This window comes from Pogona vitticeps, chromosome 7 (assembly GCF_051106095.1).
Source record: "Pogona vitticeps strain Pit_001003342236 chromosome 7, PviZW2.1, whole genome shotgun sequence".
In the NCBI taxonomy this organism is placed as follows: Eukaryota; Metazoa; Chordata; class Lepidosauria; order Squamata; family Agamidae; genus Pogona; species Pogona vitticeps.
Window position 1 is genome coordinate 32127585 of NC_135789.1, and position 21464 is coordinate 32149048.

The window sequence follows — 21464 nt, forward strand, 5'->3', positions numbered from 1 at the left end:
CTTTCCCTCCCCCTGGTTTCGACATATTCTGCTTACATTCTGCTTATGTAAGTGTCCTCTTCCCGCGACGCTAGTTTGTTAAAGGATGTTCTTCCAAAAATTGACTGTGGTGAACTTAAAAGCTTCAGACACATACCAGAAATCAAAAAGAAACTTTTTTCCCCCATAAGGACTAGGAAGTTGAAAGAATTTTTCAAAGCCCTGCTTACGGGTGAATACAGACGTTTTCTGAAATATGTTGCGCTGACTTATTTGCTACGTCTACAAAACTGTCTTCTTTTCCTCCTCTCCTCTTTTCCCACAAGTTCTCCAACCCGCTCCTCACCAGGTGATCACCAATCTCCCCGAGGGGGTCCGCCCCCCGACTACACGGCCGACCAGACCCCCGCCTCCGCTGATCCCATCCTCCAAAACGGTGGTGCCCTCGGAGAAGCCATCCTTCATCATGGGGGGATCCATCTCCCAAGTAAGGAGGCAGGGTGCATGTCTTTGAGTAGTGGCTCGCCCCTGGCTCGCCTTAGGCGAACGCCTGCTGCAGGACAGAGGCAGGGAAATCTACTCTCTTGGCCCAGAACGGCCCCAGTTCTACTGGCTGTGCTAGCTGGAAAATTGTCGAACTGCAGTCTAAACAATGTGCTTTCCCCCCATTTTCATACACAGGCTAGAGGAGGTATTTAAGAACGGTGAGATGCAGTGGGACCCCCTCTATCCGCGGGATCAGTACCCGCTGACTGAAAATACTAAATAAAACACCCCAGAAATACCTTTTTCTATGCATTTCCAGGGTGTACATACCAGAACTGGCCACTAGAGAGAGCCAGAGACCATGCCATTCATCATATTTGATCCTTCCGCGCTTTTCGGTATCCGGGGGGGGGTGGTTGGACCCAGTTTCCCCCCCCCCCCCCCACGGATGCTGCATTTCTAGTCACTTGTAGTTTTCCAGCTTTGGTTGGTTATCCAGTTATGCAGGTGTAGCTCATCCTAATGCAGTGTGAGTAGAACTATTCCTATATTAATCATTTGGTACATATCTCACGATGAATAGAACAGATAGATGCCTTGATGGGGGGTGTGTGTGAGATGCTGAGCGTGGTTTCTTCCCCTTCCTGAGACAAGCATTTCTGAAGGGCAGGTTGCTTGCAGAAGCCTGGTGCTTCCCCTGCAGAGAGACCCCCTTCAGCCCCGCCGGCGAGAGGATCGCCCGATCCAGCACCCCCCAAGGGCCCCAGCCCGGTTTCTCTCGACGTCAGGCTCCGTTCGTGCCTGATCCTCCTGCCAACACGGCTGCTCTCTCTTTATCCACCCTCCACTTTTAGGGAACGCCGGGCACCTATCTCACGTCCCACGGCCAAGCCTTGTACGGCCAAGAGCCGGCCAAGCCTTCTGTTGGCTCTATCTCTCTCGGACTGCCGAGGCAGCAGGAGGCAAACAAATCAGGTAAGGACGCCGAAAACCTGCCCGGCTTCCTCGTTCTGGACCTTTCTTCCCCCCTGGACGGTTCCTGACTCCGGGTGGCTGGGGGAGCTTAGGCCAGAGGTGGGTGTGCGTGGCTCCAAAAGGTTTGCAAACCCCCGGAGCCGGAACAAGGCCCACTTCTAGAAATAAAGAAGGAGCTGTAAAAGAAGCAGCCAGCCACTCTGCCTTCTCTCACGGTTGCGATGGCCATCATGACCCTCCTTGTCTTCGTCCTTTTTCCAAACCCTCTGCTTCCCCTTTTCTCCTCCTCCTCCTCCTCCTCCTCTTTTTGATCCTCTTTTTTCTCTTCTGTTTCTTTTGTCTTCTCCTCCTCCTCCTACGCCTTTTCCTTCCCTTGCCTCCTCCTCTGAATTTTACTCCTCCTGTTTCTTTCCTGCCATCTCCTTCTCCTTGTCCCGCAATAAAGATGTTATTTTTCTCCTCCTCCATTGTACAAAACCAATCCACCGAGCAGAAGCCCTGGCCCGCCAGCCATCGCTGGCTTCGGACAGGGCCGGACGTCCCGGGGATGGCAGCCGACGACCTCTGTAAGGGTCCCTGCCAAATAGGGTCTCTGCCGACGACTCACTGGAACCCCACGTTGGTATTTCCTTCTTTCTCTCCAGCTTCCATGCCTTACATCAAACAGGAGGAATTCTCTCCCAGAAGCCAGAATTCCCAGCCCGAAGGCCTGTTAGTCCGGGCCCAGCATGAAGGAGTGGTGCGAGGTGAGCCCCACACCCGGATTCTTCCCGGCCCTTTACTCTCAAGCCTCCGTTTCCCCTGGACCTCCTCTTCTGGATCGTGTGTGCATGGAAATGCTCTGGCATCACCGTCACGCTTTAAGAAACCCCCAGGGATGGGGGAGCCCGTGAACTTGGGCACGGGAAAAGGCCATGAAGTTTCATCCGTCCGTTGTAGGATGATGGATTTGGGCCTGGTTCTCTTGATAATCAAGGCCCGCCTTTTGCCTGTCAGGTGTTTTGAACGTCAGCTCCCAAGAAACCTCTGCCGTTGGGACAAGGATTATGGGACACTGAGTCCAAAATACCCAGAGGAGACCAGAGGGCTTCCTGGTTTGAGAGTCGGGGGGGGCGGGGCGACGAGGACGGGCCCATCGGGCGCGTTGGATTCCAATAACCGGGGCTGTGCCTTCCGCCAGGAACGACGGCCACCATCCAGGAAGGGAGCATCACCCGGGGGACCCCCACCAGCAAGGTTTCCGTGGAAACGATGCCCTCGCTCCGTGGTTCCATCACCCAGGTACGTCAGCGCTGAAGTCCCGTAGCAGTCTCCTTTGGCTCTTTTCCGCCTGGAAAGTGATTTCTCCAACTCGGGGGGGGGGGCGAGGGCCCCTTCTCTGGCTGCACCCAGCCTCCCTTTTTGAGCTCCTTCCCCGTTTGATCCTTGCAAAACCGTCTTAAGGCCCAGTTGGACTGCCTTTCCTATCATTCTCCACCGTTGGCTGTCGTGGCCAGGGCTGATGGGACTTATAGTCCAGGGGCGCCTGGATCACGTTCCCCATCTCTGACCCGGCCCCACGCGGCTTCTTGCAGCTGAGCCCACACGCTCAGCCCAATAGCGATCTCCTGGTTTCTCACTGGACCCGGATGTTTTTTTCCTGCTTGAATCCTCTTTTCTTTTACACACTATTCCTTCTGTGTCCAGGAAGAAGACATGTTGAAAGGGAAGCCCCCTGCAATAGGGATCCAGTTGAGAAAACATGTCTATCTATTCCGTGTCTCTGTATCCGTACCGTTGCCTTTTCTCTTGGGAGCGCAAGGCAGTGCCTGTGGCATTTTCCCCCCTCTCCACTTGATCCTTTCTCTGCTCCGCTTCCAAAACCGTCCTGGAGCCGGTGTGTCTTCAGCACCTTGTCAGGGACTCTTGGGCAATAATGGGCGGATTCCTGATCCTTCCGCTCTCCTTGCAGGGAACGCCGGCTCTGTCTCAGTCCGGAATCGCGGCGGATGTGTTGCTGAAGGGGACCATCACCCGGCTGGCCACGGAGGAAAGCAGCCCAGAGAGATGCCGGGAGGAGGCCGGGGCGTCCAAGGGCCACGTCATCTACGAGGGCAAGAGCGGACACATCATCACCTACGACAGTGAGTCCAGCTCACGGCGGATTGCCGTGGCCAGGTTCAAAGGCCGTATTCCTTTTCCCGAGGGTCTCTTGTGCCGAACCTGGCTGGGAATCTTTTATTTGCACATTGCAAATTACAAACAGTAACGCAAGAAGTTCTGTCTAATAAAACAGTAGATTTACCCATCTTTCAGCTGAGAGTCCCCGTGCACCGACCCCAATAAGATCCAGTAAATCATTACAGATTGTGATTCCAATTAGAACTATATAGGTTTGAGTTTTGGAGACGCCTGTTTTACATGGGCACAGCCCAGGTTAAGACTACAGTGGGACCCCCCCCTTCCATATCTCCCCCGTGGATGATGGAAACCATGGATAATAGGGAACCCTATCCAAAGCATGGTCTCCGATTCCCTCTAGTGGCCAGTTTTGGGAATCCCATTGTAGAAATATGTACTGTTTTTAATTTTTTTTAATGTTTTGAGACGTACTGTACTTTTAAAAGCATGTTTGTTTTGAGAAAATAAGCCCATCTCTCGTTCTTCGGGTTAGAAACCCCTTTCATTAGCCACAGGTTTGCTTGCATGAAAAGGTCTCTGCCAGTCAGCAGGAGGACCAGAGACCGTCGGGGGCCGCAGTCGTCCGTTTGACCCCGGGGTTTTTGTGGTTTTGTTTTTGCCTTTCGACAGCCATAGGCACGCGGAGCCCCAGGACGGCTCACGAAATGAGCCTGAAGAGGCCGTACGACGCGATGGAAGGGAACCTGAAACAGGGGATGCCCCTGAGGGAGTCGCCCGTTTCTGCACCCTTGGAAGGTAAAAAGGGTCTCCTGGAAGCTGTGCAGAAACAATGAAAAACAAAATGCAAGTTCTGCAGGCAAGAGGCCGACCGGGTGCCGCTCAGAACAAACGTCCATGCCAGCCATGATTTCATGGTGTGACCCTCGGGCTGCGTTTGGCTTTTCCGTTACAGTGTCCTTAAGGGCTGCGTTTGGCTTTTTCCCGGCCAGAAGGGGGGGGGGAAACCCTGACTCGGGGCTCGTGCGCTGTAAAATGGGCGTGCCCACTGGTCCAAAAAGAGGGCAGCCCCATAGATCCGTGGGTGACTCTTGTCTTCTCCTTTTCTAGGGTTAATCTGCCGGGCCCTGCCTCGAGGAAGCCCCCACGCCGACCTGAAAGAGAGGACGGTGCTCTCTGGGTCGATAATGCAAGGTAGAGACCCCAAGGCGTCTCCCTCTCCTTACTCTTCGGGTGCAAGAATTATGGCCACCTGCTCTCCAACCACTACTTGTTCCTTCCTCGCTGCGTCGAAACCAGCAGCAGAGGTCTTGATCCAGCCCTGGGTCGGAGGGGGTGGGGGGGCCTCGAACCCTTGTCCCAGACTGGGTGGAGAGGCATTGCTTTGTTTTTACCTTGAAACGGAAAGTCTCGTTCACCCGACTTTAACCACATGGCTTTGTAACTCAGCCTGTCACGGGGTGCAGGGAGGCTGGAGAAGCATTCCGGTTGGAATTTCAGTTTAATCCCTCTGGGTGTTACCAGTGGATGTTGACGTTGTGGCACTCGGTTTGGTGGATTGATTTCCTTTTTATGGTTCACTCCCCAGAGGAATGATTGTCAATAGATTTGGCAATATATAAATGTTCAGAATACAGGAATGGAATGGAATGGAATGGAATGGAATGGAATGGAATGAATGAATGAATGAATGAATGAATGAATGAATGAATGAATGAATGAATGAATGAATGAATGAATGAATGAATGAATGAATGAATTTCAGCAGGAAGAGATTTGGATCTGGGTCACACAACCCAAGTATTTCTCCTTAAACACACACTTCCCAATCATTGTTCTGTTCAAGAGTTGTCAAGTTTAGCTTAGCCTTTATTCAATATGGATTAAATCTAGAGCTTGCAAAGTTAATGTTCTGAATTTCAGCTCCGTAAATCCCCCAAATCCGAGAGCTGCAGTCATGTGTTGTTGTTGTTGTTTTAAAGGGAAATTTGGGGAACTCCCCACTTCAGACCGGTTTGGTGGGTCAACCGACCTGGGTTTCTGCGACAGCTTTTTCTCTTGATTTCCCCGTCCAGGAACCCCTCGCGCCACGGCCGAGAGCTACGAGGAAGGGCTGAAGTACCCGAAGATCAAGAGGGAGTCTCCTCCGACCCGGAGCTTCGAAGGCGCCATCACCAAAGGCAAGCCCTACGACGGGGTGACCACCATCAAGGAGATGGGCCGCTCCGTCCATGAGATCCCCCGGCAGGAGCTGCTGAACCAAGAGAGCCACGCGGCCCCCGAGATGGTCCAGAGCACCCGGCCCATCATCGAGGGCTCCATCTCTCAGGTTGGTGGACGGCCGGGCCGCCGAGAGGCACCAGCTGCAACGGTGGTGACGGGTCCGAGGGGGGCCCCATCTGGGTCCGGGCTGACGCCTTCGTTCCCTCTCTGTCTCCCAGGGCACGCCCATCAAGTACGAGAGCAGTTCCGGACCGTCGGCCATCAAGCACAACGTCAAGTCGCTCATCACCGGCCCGAGCAAGCTGCCCCGGGCGATGCCGCCCCTGGAGATGGTCTCGGAGAACATCAAGGCGGCAGAGCGAGGGAAGTACGAGGAGGCCAAGGCCGGAGAGGTCCGCTCCCGCCACACCTCGGTGGTCAGCTCCGGGACCTCGGTCCTCCGGTCGACGCTCCACGAGGCACCCAAGTCCCAAGTGAGCCCCGGGATCTACGAGGACGCCAACGCCAGGCGGACGCCCGTCAACTACCAAAGCATGTCCCGGAGTTCCCCGATGATGAACCGAGTGTCGGAAGGTATGTGTTCGGCTAGCGCCCCGGGGTCGGCAACGCCGGTCCCTGGAGCCAAAGGTGGCCCTCTCGGGGGCCAGATCATGCCCTGCGGGATTCGACACCGCCTGGCTGGTTCTCTGGCCTCAATGGGGGAAATGCCTCTGCACTGGCTTTGTTACTGATGGGAAGAGCGTTAAGTCTAAAATATATAGTAGGACACACACCCCTTCTCTGTGGGATCAGGACCCACTGATTCACTTATCCATGGTCTGAAAAAGTTTAAACTATTAAAAGAAAAATCTAATGAATATCTGTTTCTAACGATGATGTTGCTAGAACTGGCCATCTGAGGGAGCCAGAGACTACGCTGTGCGCAGTGTTCACAATTATCCACGTTTTTCAGCCTCCGCGGCCCTGCTTAGAACCGCTCTCCCATGAATACATGGGTCCTACTGTACATCCATTATTTTTTTTTAAGTTTTGGTCCTACCCCATTCACTTTCAGCTCTGCCCACCTGAGAATTTCTCTGCTGTTAAATTTAGCCTCCTCCGGCTGCAAGGGCTTCCCTCTCCCTCCCCATTCAGTGAAGATACTTTAAAATGGCATTTTTGTTGACTACTCCCAGTCTATGGAAGTTTGTTCCAACTTTTTAAATAAATGACGTCTCTGGCGCTCTTCAGGTTCCATCTTATTTCAGTGGCAACGGTTTCTTTTATTGTGATTGATATACGTGCATTTATTTTTTCCTTTAATTGGTTGTATGCCACGTTGTGTTCTTTTCCTGGAAGAAAAGCAGGATGCAAATAAGGGAAATATAATAGATCAATAAGTAATAAATCCACTTTTTCTTCCTGCCAGGGGGGGGGGACAGAATCAGTGTGAGCTTAGCACCTCTGTGTGTCAGGTCTGGGTCTCTTAGGAGAGGGTCCCCCTCACAGCGTTTTATCTTAGGGTGGTTGGTTTTAGGAGCAAGCGATCCCCGGAGTAGACAGTAAAGTTTAAGAGATGCACAGGCTTGAATTTTGCGGGTCGTGGAGGGCGAAATACATATCTTGCCACCGCTGCTGGGAGACCGGCCGCCGTTCCCCTTGGGAGCCCGATCACCTCTTTTGAAAAGAATTCCCATTCTGACGGTGGGGGTTTTCTTTCTCCTTTCCCCCTGCAGGCAGCGTGTCTTCTGGGAAGCCGGCCAGCCACGAACGGAAATCCACCCTGACCCCGACGCAGCGGGAGAGCGTCCCTTCCAAGTCGCCCGTCCCTGGGGTGGACCCCGTGGTCGCCCACAGCCCCTTCGACCCACACCACCGGGGCGCGACCCCAGAGGTCTACAGGAGCCACCTCCCTTCCCACCTGGACCCGGCCATGCAGTTCCACCGGGCCATGGATCCGGGTAGGTCCACGAAACCGATAAAAAAGTGGGACGCTCGTGGCGTCTGAGAAGGTGCTGCACCAAAGGAGGGAAACGAGGGGGAGGGAGGAAGAAAAGCGGTACACGCTTCTCCCCACAGGTACACTTACAAGTGTAAGAAAAGCTCAAGTTTAGGTCAAATTTAAATTCAGAGTCTTGAGGACTAGAATCTTAACTGTCCAGTCAGCAGCAGTACAGCGGAGCTGGGCAAGCAGACGGCTCCTGGTTTGAGATGAACTGGGTTCCCCGTCCCTTGCTCTCGCAGTTATTGCCTTCACAACCCCCCCCTCCCCGTGGGGCAGGTTAGCTGGAAGGATAACAAGCATAGCAAATTTAGCTCACGAGCTTTGTGAGTGACTGAGGATTTGAGCCTAGTCCTGGCCTAGAATCTCTAACCGAAGCGCTGATCCATATTCAGAATTTCCTTGTGTTCACCTTTCTTTCTTTGTGTGTGTGTGTGTATGTGCATGCATATATCTCCCGCAGCCACGGCCTACATGTTCCAGCGCCAGCTCTCGCCCACGCCCGGCTACCCGAGCCAGTACCAGCTCTACGCCATGGAGAACACCCGCCAGACCATCCTCAATGACTACATCACCTCCCAGCAGATGCAGGTCAACCTGCGGCCGGACTTAGCCCGAGGACTCTCCCCCCGGGAGCAGACGCTCGCCCTGCCCTACGCAGGCGCCCGAGGTGAGTCGGCCTTCGGCCTGGCGGGAACCCCCCTGGGCAGGGTGGCCGCCTGCAACGGCCGCTGGAAATAGGCTGCCCTCAAGGAGCTTTTCTGGGATTCTTGAAGGCACCCCGTTCTCAAACTGGGTCGCTTTTGTGGTATGAGTGGGGATAATGGGGTTTGTGGCCCAAGGCGGGCCAATCTCACAGAGGAGACAAAGAACTGAGAGGCGCTCTCTGGAATCCCGTGGAGTGGCCCTCCCTTGTCCGGTCCTCCCGTTCAATTCGTGTTTTTCTCTTTTTTTTTCTTAGGAATAATCGACCTGAACAGCATGGCCCCCACCATCTTAGTGCCCCATCCGGGCGGGCCGAGCACCCCTCCCATGGAAAGGATTACCTACATCCCAGGGACTCAGCTTGCATTCCCCACCAGGCCTTACAACCCTCCCTCCATGTCCCCAGGTGAGAGCTGCCCCACCAACCAGCCGAAAGGAGGCGTTTTCCACGCACAACAGTTTGGCATCTCCTGCTATAACGGAAAGGTCTCCCAGGGTGTCTTGCACACAGTCAGTAAACACAAAACAAGTTCCTGTGGGCTCCTCTGGAACTCTGAAAGGACACGGCATTAAAGGATATCGATGCGGAGGGAAGAGGAAAACTGTGTTTAATCCGGATCAACAAGAGCTTTCACATTTTTTGTGACACAGGGCAGTGATTGTGCAAAATTTATCACAGCTGCTGCCTTCGTGCCACCCATTCTCAGAATCAGAAGCCCTGGAAAGATTTTTGGTATCTTTCTGAACAATGGTCAGATCCTCCTGGGCTTCCTCTGTGTACGTTTTTGGTGCCTGGGCTTCCTTTTATACAGACACGTCTGTGGTCAATAGGGGAGACGTGTACTGGTAGGAGGAGCGAGCGCCCCTCGTCTTCCTCTTGTGCGGCAGGAGAGGACGTTTGGCGTGACGCTTCCTCCCCGAAGGTGCCTCTTCATTTCAAGAAAGTCAAAACGTGCAGGAACAGAAGCGGTGGGTGCCGGGTTTTTATAGCCTGATTCCTCAAAACGTTTCTCTGTCCTCCTTCCCAGGGCACCCGTCTCACTTGGCGGCCTCTGCCGTCGCGAACGCTGAGAGAGAACGGGAAAGAGAACGAGAGAAGGAACGGGAGCGAGAGAGAGAGAGAGAGCGGGACCGAATCGCCTCCGTCCCCAGCGAGCTCTACCTTCGTCCAGGTAAAAGCCGGTCGCCCCGAGCGGTCTGCATCTCGCTTCGGCCGGCTGGTGTGTTTTGTTGCCTGGCGGCAGTATTAACACCAGCTGTCCAAAGTTAAGAATCGGACTGCATGGGGCCAAATGACCGTAATCGCTCTGATCCTGTTGAGCCGTGGGCTTTATTTGGAAGCAAAGATGGGCCACACGGAATCCCCTTGGGTGTGCGTTGGACTACAGATCCCATCAGGATAGCCCGTGGGGGACGGGGCGATGGGAGCTGTCGTCCCGCCTCTGGAGCAGGGATGTCCTGGGGGCAAAACGCTCTCTGTGCCTGGAGAACTGTGGATATGAAGGGCTGTGGATATGAAGGGGTGCCTCTATCTGCCCCTCCTGACCCCCCTCTTCCTCTTCCTGTCCCTCAGGGGCCGAGCAACCCGGCCGGCCGTCCAGCCACGGCTACATCCGCTCACCTTCCCCCTCGGTCCGGGGTCAGGAGACCATCCTTCAGCAGCGGCCCAGCATTTTCCAGGGGTCGAACGGGACAAGCGTGATCACCCCACTGGATCCTGCCGCCCAGTTGCGCATCATGTACGGGACGGTTTCCGCCGGTTTGGGATGCGGGGGGGGGATTCTGGGTAAACTGGACGTGGGGTTTGGATCTGGCCTTTTGTAGAAGGGCCTGTCATCTGTTTCATGGGACCTCTCTAGGGAGGCAGAACAAGGATTTGAAAATATAGTCGCTCCAAATCCCTCTCCATGGATGCTGAAAACTACAGATAATAGTGAACACTATACTTAGCATGGTAAAAGGAAAAAAATCCAGTTAAAAGCATTTTTACCAGGTACAGTGGTGCCTCGCTTAACGACGATAATCTGTTCCAGGAAAATCGCCGTTAAGCAAAAACATCGTAAAGCGAAATAAAAAACCCCATTGAAACCCATTGAAACCCATTCAGTGTATTCCAGTGGGGTAAAAACTCACCGTCCAGCGAAGATCCTCCATACTGTGGCCATTTTTGCTGCCTGTATAGTGAGGAATCTGTCGCTAAACACAGCGGAGAGCCATTTTAATTACCCAGCGGCCATTTTGAAACCGCCGATCAGCTGTTAGAAAAACGTCATTTTGCGAAGAATCGGTTCCCGAAGCAGGGAACCGATCATCGCAAAGCGAAATTTCCCCATTTAGATCATCGTTTTGCGATCGCAATTGCAAAAAGATCATTGTTAAGCGGATTCGTCGTAATGCAGGGCAATCATAAAGTGAGGCACCACTATACTGTATAAAAAATATATTGCATGGTCTCTGGCTCCCTCTAATGACCATTCCTGGTAAATATATTGTAAAAATACACATTTCTAGCCTTTTTCTAGCTATGGAGAGGGAAGCAAATTGCCATTCTGGAAGTTTTCTGGGGAGTCCGATGCAGGCCCTTCATTTTCGCCCTTTAAAACTTTAGCCTCATTTTAACGAAAAGGACGCAAATTTCTCCTCGTTCGTGGTTTCACTAGCAGAGGCGGGTTCAGGCGACTGGAAAACCACCAAACCCCCTTTTGAGTTTTTTCTGTGGTTGACAACCCCTCCCACCCTGACCTAGGATCATAGAATTGTGGGATTGGGAGTCCCCAAAGGCCATCTAGTCTGACCCCGGGCCGGTGCAGGAAATCCACCTCTTGGAGCCTTTCCGCTGAGGGTTTGGATGTTCTCCCCGCCCCCTTCTCGTTCCGCAGGCAGCTTCCCCCCGGCGCCCCTTCGATGCCCCAGGGCTTGCCCGCTTCCCGCTACAACACAGCTGCCGACGCCCTGGCCGCTCTGGTGGACGCAGCAGCCTCCGCCCCTCAGATGGAGGTGGCCAAGTCGAAAGACGGGAAGCACGACGGGAGCCGGACGGAGGAGGCCCCGGGCCGGAGGTCGGTGGTGAGCGAGCAGCAGCAGCAGCAACAACAACAACAACAACAGATGGAGCAGAAGGCGCTGGAGGCCGAGAAGAGAGTCCCGCCGGGCCCGTACGCGTCATCGGCGCCCTCCTCCGCTTCCTTCTCCAGCGGCAAGTCCCAGAGCCACCCGTCCTCGGCGATCTACTCCGAAGCTGGGAAGGACAGGGGCCCGCCGTCCATCTCAAAGTACGAGGAGGAGCTGCGGACGCGCGGAAAAACCACCATCACGGCCGCCAACTTCATCGACGTGATCATCACCCGGCAGATCGCTTCGGACAAGGACGCCCGCGATCGCAGCTCCCAGAGCTCGGATTCCTCCAGTAGTCGTAAGTTCCCGTTTTTTTTTAATGCTGTAGCCCCTCTGTATCTGCAGGGGAAAATCAGTTCCAATATGCCCGTGGATGCTGAAAAGCGCAGATAATAGCATACACTATTATAAAAGCAAATGCTATCCATGGCAGGGTCCGTGGCTCCCTCAAGTGGCCTGGTAGCTTCATTGTTAAGATTTCGGGGGTATTTTTCTTTTAATCTTTTCAGACCCTGAAGAAGGAAATCAGTGGATACTGATTCCGCGGATAAGAGGTTCCTGCTGTGTATCCCTCGTGCCCTAGCTTTATTATTACCATTTTTGGGTCTGTTCCTTAAGACTGTTTCTACGCTGGATCCTCTAGCCACAGTGTGGCCGTTCCCGAGGAAAGGCTCAGTGTGCGTCCGTACGCGTGCACGTGTTCATTGTTAAAGGCTTCCCTGTATCGCTTCTCCGCCGAAAGTTTCTGCCTGGCCAGCCCTGCCATGCGGTCGAGCAAGGCGGCTGCCTCATACACCGTGTTTTTATGGGGTGCCCCGAGAAAGCATAACCACCAATGTTTGAGTTTTAGTGGGCTGTTGCTGGATTTTTCCTGCCAAAGATGGGGAATGAGGCTTAGAAGATTTTTGGGACAGGAGGGGATGCGATCAGGCACCGCTTTGCCTCGGACCATGAAACGGCTCAGGCGTCTCCCTGCTGCTCCGTGTGTGGCTTCCAAACGCGATAAAGTTCTTCAAAATTGTGGAAGGACCATTCCCATGTATAGTTTTTAATTTAAATAGTCTTTTAAGGTGGGTTTTCTACTCCAAGATGAACGTAGATGCTTCCTTGATCTCTGGAAATATCCTTCCTTGGCTTCAAATGTCTTTTGCATCTCTGGTGAAAATCTCATTTTCAGAGCAACCCCCCTGAAATGGCTAAACAATTCAACATATTCCATCTACGGAAGCCACCCAAGCTGACCTTAACAGCTTGTAACGAGGCCGATGACCGCCTATTTAAACATCTTCGGTGTTTAGCAAATCGTTTTTAAAACCATTGTGTCATTGCTCGTTTATATTTTCTTTGCTGTTTGGTGGCCCTTTTTGATGTTGGCGAGCGGGTTGATTTTTGTGTCGTGTTCTTGCCCTGCGCAGTTTCCTCGTCCCACCGCTACGAACCCCCCCGAGATGCCATCGAGGTCATCAGCCCCGCCAGCTCGCCGGCCCCTCCCCAGGAGAAGATGCCGTCGTACCCCCAGGAGGTCCCCAAAATGAATCAGGGGGAAAGTAAGTTTGGTGGGAGAAAGTGCGGGAGGCGGGTGGCAGGCAAGAAGAGCAGCATTCTGCTCTCCCACCTATTAATTTAAAAAAAAACTCTGTTTTTTGGGCAAATTTCTGTCCCATTTTCCCTTCATTGAGCTGCAGGGGGTGCATTTGGGTTCTGTGATTTTTCCCTCTCGGCAGCCCTGCGAGGTAGGCCAGTTGGAGCTAGAGGGAGATCCAGAACAAATTTGGCCCAAGGTCACTGAGAGAGAGCTTCAACCGGGACTTGAGTTCGAATCTCCCAAGTCCCCAGCGAACATCCTTGGTTTAGAGAAGGAATGCTGAATGGCAAAATTCCTCCTCCCCATCTATCCATGCGGCTGAGGAGGGATTTTTATTCTTGCCTGCAGCCGAGAATAAAAAACATCGTCTTCTTCCCCCAACAAAGGGAGTTTTTAAAATAATTTTCACTGGTCTTTTAGTGTGCTCTGTGCCAAAGAACCTCTATCTTCTTGGGCACTCTACCTGAGAACATCGGCTCTGAGGGAGGAAGGCTGTTTGCTCCCTTAATGCCCTGTTGAAAATTTCCCAGAAATATCTGCTCGGCCAGAAGATGCTGGGCAATACAAACCTGGTGGATGGGCTGTTGTGTCTACCGCTTGTAGGAGTCCCAAAATTTACGCCAATCAGGCAGAGCGTGGAAAAGGTCTTCTCCCCCCCCACACACACACACACGGCAACCCACAGAAACCCTCCTTAGTCCAGAAGAGGAACGTTTCGCAGAGACAGGATGCCAGCCGACATCGGAACGAGTGGAATCATTTTCCCATTTTTGAATGGCACCAGATAGAAACCTCTCTCTTCCTTTCCCCCTCTCTTTCCTCATCTCTAGGAGAGTGCGGCCGCCCGTACGAGGGCCCAATCCACCCGTACAGGCCTCAGCAGGATTCCCCTTCGCCCCCGCAGCCCCCACAGCCGCCGCCACCTGCCCAGCAGGGCGAAGGGATGGGGCCTGTGCCCCGCACCCACCGCCTCATCACCCTCGCGGATCACATCTGTGTAGGTTTGCCCGCCTGGGCTTTTCCCTCTGCCTTTTTTGTTGTTGTGGGGTGTGTGTGTGTGTGTGTGTGTGTCTTTTTCCCCATGGCTTCCTTCCCGGTTTGTTTGATGGGGCCCAGTATGTGCAGTTGGGTGTCAATTTCTCTCTCTCTCTTTCTCTCTGCCTATTTTGATGGCTGCCATCCTAAGTCAGCTTCTGAACTCATCCTTTTCTCCTTCCCCAGCAAATCATCACGCAGGACTTTGCCCGCAGCCAGGCCTCCTCCACCCAGGCCCCGCTTCCGACGCCCACCAGCACATTCCAGACCTCGGCGCCCACCACCATTGCCACCACCGGACGCCTGAAGGCCTCCAGCCGCTACAGCCCGGAGATGCAGCCGGCACCCCACCAGCGCCCGGGGTCCCGGGTCTCCCCGGAAAACCTGCCGGACAAAAACCGGGGGAGGTAAGTGGCATCCGAGAGGAGCGGTGGTGTTTTTGCAGACTCCAGGTGTGTCGGGTTTTTTCCGTTTCCCGATTCTGCGACATCAGGACAATGTCTGTGTTCCTTCTCTGCCTTTCTCCTCTTGCTTCCCTCTCTCTTTCTCTCTGTCCAGCCAGGATCCTCTTTTCTGGGGTTCACGCTGGCCTTAAAACCACGCCCCACCAGTGTCAACTTATTCAGGCTGAATTTTCTGATTTTCACCCTTCTGCAGCGAAAATCTACAATAGGATCCTGTTCTCTGTGTTGTAAACAATGGCTGTATGCAACGGGAATCACTGTCATTCTATAGATGTACATCCTCCAGATCTTTCTCTTACTGACCTTAAAAAAAAATTCCACTAATTCTCAAAGAAAAAAAATGGTTCCTCCAAATGATTTCTTAGAGTCCCTGAAATGGATTGTTTTTTTCCCCATGGAAAAATTGGTGCTTTTCCCCTGGAATGTTGTCCCCTGGACCTCGTTTCGAATGTGGTCCTTTTAAAAATGACTTTCCTGACACTTTCTCTCTCTCTTCCTCTCCCCTAGGCTCGGAAAGTCCCCCGAGAGGAGCCACGTTCCTTCCGAACCTTATGAGCCGATCTCTCCACCCCAGGCCCCGGCCAGTCTCGAGAAGCAGGACAGTCTCTTGTTACTCTCCCAAAGATCTGAGCCTTCAGAGCAGAGGTAGGCAAGCGCTGATCCACGTAACGCTGACCCACTGGCGCCCGCGTAAATCCAGGCAAGGATTCTGGCCTTTGAGCCCGAGAGGTCTTGAGGACTAGTGATGTGTCTCACTTTAACCGTTCTCATGCATCCGGGGTGCAAGCACGCTTGGTTTTTCCTGCAAAGACTTAAAAGGAGGGGAGTGTCCACTTTTGTAAATGCCCCTCTCGTTTTGAAGGTGAGAGAGACCCAGATAAGGTCGAAAATTTGCTCCACTGGGAAGCCAGGACACTCTGCTTGTGACCCAAGTATCATTTCCACATCTAGTACAGTAGGACCTCCATATCCACAGGATCAGTATCTGCTGATTCATATTTTTTAAAAAAGTCCTAGAAATCTGTATTACTGAAGATGAAGTTTAGACCAGAACTGACCACTAGAGAGGGACATGGAGAGACCAGGTTATGTATTAAAACAGGTATAATCTGCATTTTTCGGCATCTGTGGGTGGGTGGGTGTGCTTGGAACCAATTCTCCTTCGGATCTGTACTCGGTCTGGTGATCGGAATTCTTTTTTCCTCCACTGCAGAGGGCAGAATTCCAGGAGGCAGGAAAACAGTACTGTATACGAGACAGAAGTCTTGTGTCTTGTGGGTTTAAGGGCCTCTTGCCATCCTTTAGCTGGGCTGGGGGGGGGAATGTACCCCCTTGTAGCATCCAGAAACCTCCCCTAGCTGGAGTGCAGAGAGCCTCGCCTGTACTCCGCTTCAAATCGCCAAAAGGGTATTTAACCCTTAGAAGCGATCTTTCTAGCTGCAGCTCAGCCACATCTGCCGGGCCTCAGCTATCTTGGGGAAACGGCCCAAGCTCTTGACCACCAAGAAATGAAATCTGTTTTTATTTTTATTTTACTTTCAGCTGTTCAGAGTTGGCTGATTTTTTTCTTCTTTCTCTCGCTCTTTGTCCTCTGGAGCTGCTGAATGGTGTTTCATTTGGACGACGGGGGGGGGGATGTCATTCACTGTGAATTTGTTAAAAATCTATATCAGAATGCAGTGGTATTGAGTGCCTTAAAAATAAAAAGTTGAACTGCAAGTCTGCAGGGGTTTCTGAGAGTCTGGCGGAAGGCCGTGGGCACCCTCCCTCGTTTCTGCATGCCTCTAATTTGCTTTCTTCCATCTCGGCAGGACGGACTCCCGTTCCCCGGGGAGCATGAGCTACTTACCGTCATTTTTTACCAAGCTGGAAAGCACTTCGCCTATGGTGAAGTCCAAAAAGCAAGAAATATTCCGGAAACTGAATTCCTGTGGTGGGGGAGACTCCGAGATGGGTAAGAGGGCTTTATTTGGACAATTTCTGCCTCCTGGGTCTCAAAAGGGCTGGACGTTCGGCCTAATCAAGATTGGAAGGGCTGGATTTTTCATCCTTGGAGGTCAGCAGATAAAGTGGCTGTTTAAAAATAAAAAGTCGTGCAGCTAAAGAAATCAGAGGAACAGAGCATGGTATGAGGGGTGGCCCATAAGAGCACATCATGAGGACCAGAAACGTCATCAAGGGTCCAGCCTGTTTCTCAAAAAAGAAATAGCAGGTGTCGAAGAAGTGATAATTCTGTTATAGATTTGCGAATATACGGTTTGTGCGAAGGCAGACGTACGAAAGTACCGTGGCTTGTTTCGTCAACCAGATTTTTCATTCTGAAAGAGTCTGATTATTACTGTTTTATTAAGAACAGATAAGGCTAGTTTGCTTTTTGAAGGTGGTTGCTACTTGGGCGGCTTCACAGAAATGTGTGATCAGTTCTTTTTTTTTTTTCTTATCTTGGTTAACAGCTGCAGCTCAGCCAGGGACGGAAATATTTAATTTGCCTGCAGTCACGGCCTCAGGTAAGCCTCCTGGAAAAAGCTGGGTATTTTATGGTAAAGGACAAGATCTTTTTAAAAATCTCATGATCCCTTTAGAACGCTGTGCCACACTTAAAACTTTTTGAGAGGCCTATTTGTTGTGGGGGGACCCACCGGCGGAAACAAAGCCCCTACATCATGAGGACTAGAGGCTTAATTCATGATTTGAAGAGGTCAGACTCTTAACGGCTGGACTCTTTGCATGTGACGACATCATTTTTGGATCCTGTTTTTAAGACGATCCGGTCTGGCGAGACTCTAGCTGGGGAAACAGGAAGAGTGTGACTCTTTTCTCACAGCGAACATAGAAATTAGAAGACATTCTGATAACTGCTAGAAATTCCACAGAGCTAGAAATTCCACAGAGCATGTTCGGTTGCCTCTCCCGCCTGGATGAGGATTCGTAGCTTTGGAAGGGTGCCCGAGTGAAAATCTAGCATCGGGGTCGGCTCATTCTGCTTCTTGAGATCCTGTCTTGGGTGTCAAAGAAGTTCTGTCTTCCTTTCTCCACTGGGACGGGTTTTGTATCCCACTTTACCTCTGGAAGGGCTCACAGGATGGTTTACATAAGAGTTCAGAAAAAGTGGCATAAATGCTTTTCTTTTCCCATGTACTTTCCTTTGAATGATCAGCTGCAACAATCTGTACACCTGATTTCTCATTCAGTTGTCTAGCACTTCTCTGTGTTATGATTTCTCAGTTGCCATTCATCAAACGTCTTCGTTACTTACCCTCCCTGTCCAGTGACCACATCTGGCTGGAAATCCACATTTCAACGTCTCTTCATCCCTTTTGCAGTAGCTTCTGTTAACATCCGCGATCCTTTTGCTTAAAAATAAAATAAAGATCTCCTGCTTTTGCTAGCCGTAAACTCTGGCTGCCCTCCTTGGTCCTGATCAAAACTCCGAAAAGTTGCTTTGAAATTGTCACCCTAAACAGTTTTAAAAGCCAGTTAAAAAAATAAAAAATAAAACCACACCCTGCCTAAAAGCAGACCTGACTGCCAAACCTGAGACCCTTTCCAAGTTTTGATCCTGTGGCGAGGCCTTTTCTCCCGGGTTTTCCCGTCAAAAGCCTGGGGGCTCACTTTCGGGCCCTCTTTTTCTGTGTCTCCTTTCCTGCCAGGTCCAGTCAGCGCCCGAGGCCATTCTTTCGCCGATCCGGCCAGCAACCTCGGCCTGGAGGACATCATTCGCAAAGCTTTGATGGGCAACTTCGACGACAAGGGGGAAGACCACCACCTCCTCATGACGCAGCCCATGGGGCTGGTGCCTGGGGGCCCCAACCCCACACTGCCAGCCAACAGCGAAACCCGGAGGGAAGACGCCAACCCTTCCCCCAATCCAGGTAAGAAACAGGGACCGGCAGCTGCCCTCGGGTTCGAAAGGGAGACGGACATTCTGCCTGTCCCGAGTTTGGTTACCCGGCAGACCGGTTTACCAACCGCAAGGGGAAAATACTCAGACAGAGAGCCATCTCCTGATACACGATTGTGCAGCAGGGAAACCAGGGTTGTCCTGGATGAAAATCAAGCCAGAAAACACCCCGATGGAGATAGTCAGCAATTTCCTAACACCTCGGGCCTGGTTTTTAAAACATTTACGTCGTAATGCTAGCCTTGAAATGAGGGGGATTTGGGCACCTCTGCCCTGGGGAGCAGAAGGTGGTGGCCGTAATGCCATCTTGGAAAAACACATTTCCGGGTTTTTCCGTTTAGTATTTATAATAATTTCAGGCCACGGATACAAGGGTTCTCCTGTAAACTCTTTGGGCTTGTCGGCAATCGAATCCGGGACATGCTTAAGGCTCGGGTCACGCCGGCCACTTCTGAATGAGAGAGCCTCCCCCTCCACCCATCCGGTCTTGTCTTTTTCTTTTTCTCCCCCAGGCGGGGGAGTCGGTAAGCAGAAACTGATGGGGAAATCCGGCAGCCGGAAATCAAAGTCTCCGATTCCCGGGCAAGGCTATATGGGGACGGAGCGGCCCTCGTCCGTGCATTCGGAAGGCGACTACCACCGACAGACGCCGGTATGGTCGTGGGAGGACCGGCCGTCCTCGACAGGTGAGTGCCACTTCGAGGCCCTTGACTCCCTGAAGCCAGCTCCCAAGTCCATCCTTGGTGGGATTTACACCTGGTGGGGCGATCTGGGCCCTAGGACCTTTAAAAAAAACCTCTTTTTGCTTACCTTTGGGTCCCCAGGATCGACGCAGTTCCCTTACAACCCGCTGACCATGCGCATGTTGAGCAGCACCCCGCCAACCTCCGTCGCCTGCGCACCGCCCTCCGTCAGCCAAGCCGCCTCCCATCAACCGAACCGGATCTGGGAACGCGAGCCCGCCCCTCTCCTCTCGGCCCAGTACGAGACCCTGTCGGACAGCGACGACTGAGTGGAAGCAGCAGCGGAGGGGAAAAGGACCCTTTTTAAACGAAACAAACTGCACCACCCCTAAACATGGAGAAAAAAATATACTCATTTTCAGGGTTTGCAAGCCTGTTGGGAGTGGGTTGTGGGTTTCTTTTTTAAAAGACGCGTTCCTCCTCCTCCTCCTGCCCCCCCCGACAGAAATAACACACACAGAGAGAGCGAAAAAGAGAGAGCAGAAGATGGGGGTCTCCAGAGGTGAAGACGACCTTTTACTGGAACCTGTCTTTATTCTCATTTTCCACACCGCTTGCTCAAAAAGACTCCTTTCAAAGTGAGCCGTCTGTGCAGAACCGTCACGCCTCTTGAAGATAAATATGTAAAAAGCCAAGGGAATTTATTATTATTATTATTTTTTAAACAGAAGAGGCACCTGCTCTGGAGCGACATCCTTATTTGTAAAGAGAACCTTCACATAATGTCTCAAAAAAATAAGAAATCATTATGATGTAAATAGAGTAACTTCTTCTGCTGTGTTTTTCCCCTCCTTTCCCCATCCCTCCGCTCTCCTGCTTAAGAATACCTGGTGTACTTTATTGTTGAAAATCATTGCATAAACCTTTATTTTTTTGGGGGGGGAATCGTTTTACAATTTCTTTTTTTTTTTAAAGTGTTTTCTCAGATATAGGATGCTCGTGATCTTTTGCCGCACAAGCTGGCCAGACCTTTCTCAGGCAGGGCGCACGTCCAGCAGGCGCAAGAGATGGATCTGGTCACATGGCCCCTCACCTCATCGGTCCAGCACCCCTTCTCCCGGGCGGCATTCCTTCCTGCCGATTTTTTTAAAAATGCATTTTTATTTCCTTTCTGTGGTTGTTCAAGGCCTTGTGGAAAAAGAAAAGTGACTTTATTTTCCCAGCTGACTCCTGAATTAATCTTGTATATTTAAAAAAAAAAAAAGTCTCCGGTTGGTCAGCTGGGGGAACGAGATCTTGGGAGCGAGTTCTCTGCACCGGGGTGTATATTTTGTTATTTTTTTTCCTTCCCTTAGGGCTGGTTTTGGTTCAAGCAGTGCACTGTGAAAATAATATTGCATGGGTACATAGTGGTGAAGTCTCTCTCTTTTTCTCTCTCTCTCGCACACACACATACACACCTCACACTGAGCATCGCTTAGTCCCGCGGCATTGTCGGTTCTCCCACCTCGAAACCCTCCCGTCTCCCTCACCCCAGTGAACTCTTTGCTTTGACAGTGCTGTTTTGGAAACCAAATTTTACTCTTCGACAGGCAGCCATCAGTAAATTGTTTCCCAGAACCAGTCGGCTCTGTGTCCGTTCTTCATTTTTCCTCAACTCCGAAAGAAATCCCCCACCCCACCCCAAATACTCCTGAGTTTGTTTTCCCTGCCATACCTGAAATCTTCAGCAGGGATCTTTTATCTCCCCTGCCTTCGCTCTTCCTGTACCTGAGCTGAGGTTTCTACGTAAAGCTAGGAATCCCCTTTCCTGCTTAAAGCCCCGGACGGTACGGTCTTAGCCAGAACAGCCACGTGGTACAGAGAATAAAGGTTTGATTTACAGAAGCGTGCAAGGAACTGCCTTTACTGGCAAGAGGGACAGCCCATCTCTCTGGCTAAGCTTTACTCCCAGGGACTGGCAGCCCTTTTTCCAGGTTCTCGGACTGGGGGAGGTTTCCCAGCTTGCCTGGCCCTCCCCAGTTGAAGGCAACATCCCCCCCCCCCGGGAGGCTTCACAATCCGGGTGTCAAAGGAACGGAAGTATTCCCAGGGACACGCAATCTCCGTTTTCTCCTTCCGTCCTCCGTCGCTCTCAAGCAAGACAGCTTTTCTCGCTCAGCAAGCCTCAGAAGGAATCTGGGCACACGGGCCCAAGGAAAAATGGGTCGCCACG

General features: G+C 52.0%; 1 protein-coding gene across 6 annotated transcripts in view; it reads left to right on the plus strand.

Moving 5' to 3' along the window:
- The window catches only part of NCOR1 (nuclear receptor corepressor 1), a 64210-nt gene extending 43341 nt beyond the window's left edge, over nucleotides 1–20869 (plus strand). For 3 of the 6 annotated variants that reach the window (XM_078379162.1, XM_072978633.2, XM_072978634.2), the window contains exons 24-47: nucleotides 306–466; nucleotides 1320–1440; nucleotides 2085–2186; nucleotides 2621–2721; nucleotides 3392–3563; nucleotides 4231–4356; nucleotides 4669–4752; nucleotides 5634–5887; nucleotides 6000–6354; nucleotides 7497–7721; nucleotides 8226–8432; nucleotides 8724–8873; nucleotides 9496–9639; nucleotides 10041–10206; nucleotides 11347–11879; nucleotides 12997–13128; nucleotides 13997–14163; nucleotides 14388–14608; nucleotides 15173–15310; nucleotides 16477–16619; nucleotides 17119–17172; nucleotides 18316–18537; nucleotides 19079–19252; nucleotides 19391–20869. In XM_078379162.1, coding sequence (XP_078235288.1) covers nucleotides 306–466; nucleotides 1320–1440; nucleotides 2085–2186; nucleotides 2621–2721; nucleotides 3392–3563; nucleotides 4231–4356; nucleotides 4669–4752; nucleotides 5634–5887; nucleotides 6000–6354; nucleotides 7497–7721; nucleotides 8226–8432; nucleotides 8724–8873; nucleotides 9496–9639; nucleotides 10041–10206; nucleotides 11347–11879; nucleotides 12997–13128; nucleotides 13997–14163; nucleotides 14388–14608; nucleotides 15173–15310; nucleotides 16477–16619; nucleotides 17119–17172; nucleotides 18316–18537; nucleotides 19079–19252; nucleotides 19391–19578 — 4340 coding nt within the window. In that variant the 3' untranslated portion in view covers nucleotides 19579–20869. Of the gene's footprint in view, nucleotides 1–305; nucleotides 467–1319; nucleotides 1441–2084; nucleotides 2187–2620; nucleotides 2722–3391; nucleotides 3564–4230; nucleotides 4357–4668; nucleotides 4753–5633; nucleotides 5888–5999; nucleotides 6355–7496; nucleotides 7722–8225; nucleotides 8433–8723; nucleotides 8874–9495; nucleotides 9640–10040; nucleotides 10207–11346; nucleotides 11880–12996; nucleotides 13129–13996; nucleotides 14164–14387; nucleotides 14609–15172; nucleotides 15311–16476; nucleotides 16620–17118; nucleotides 17173–18315; nucleotides 18538–19078 lie in introns of all 6 variants that reach the window. The other 3 variants (XM_078379160.1, XM_078379161.1, XM_078379163.1) reach the window with 1 other exon arrangement.
- The last annotated feature ends 595 nt before the right edge of the window (nucleotides 20870–21464 follow it).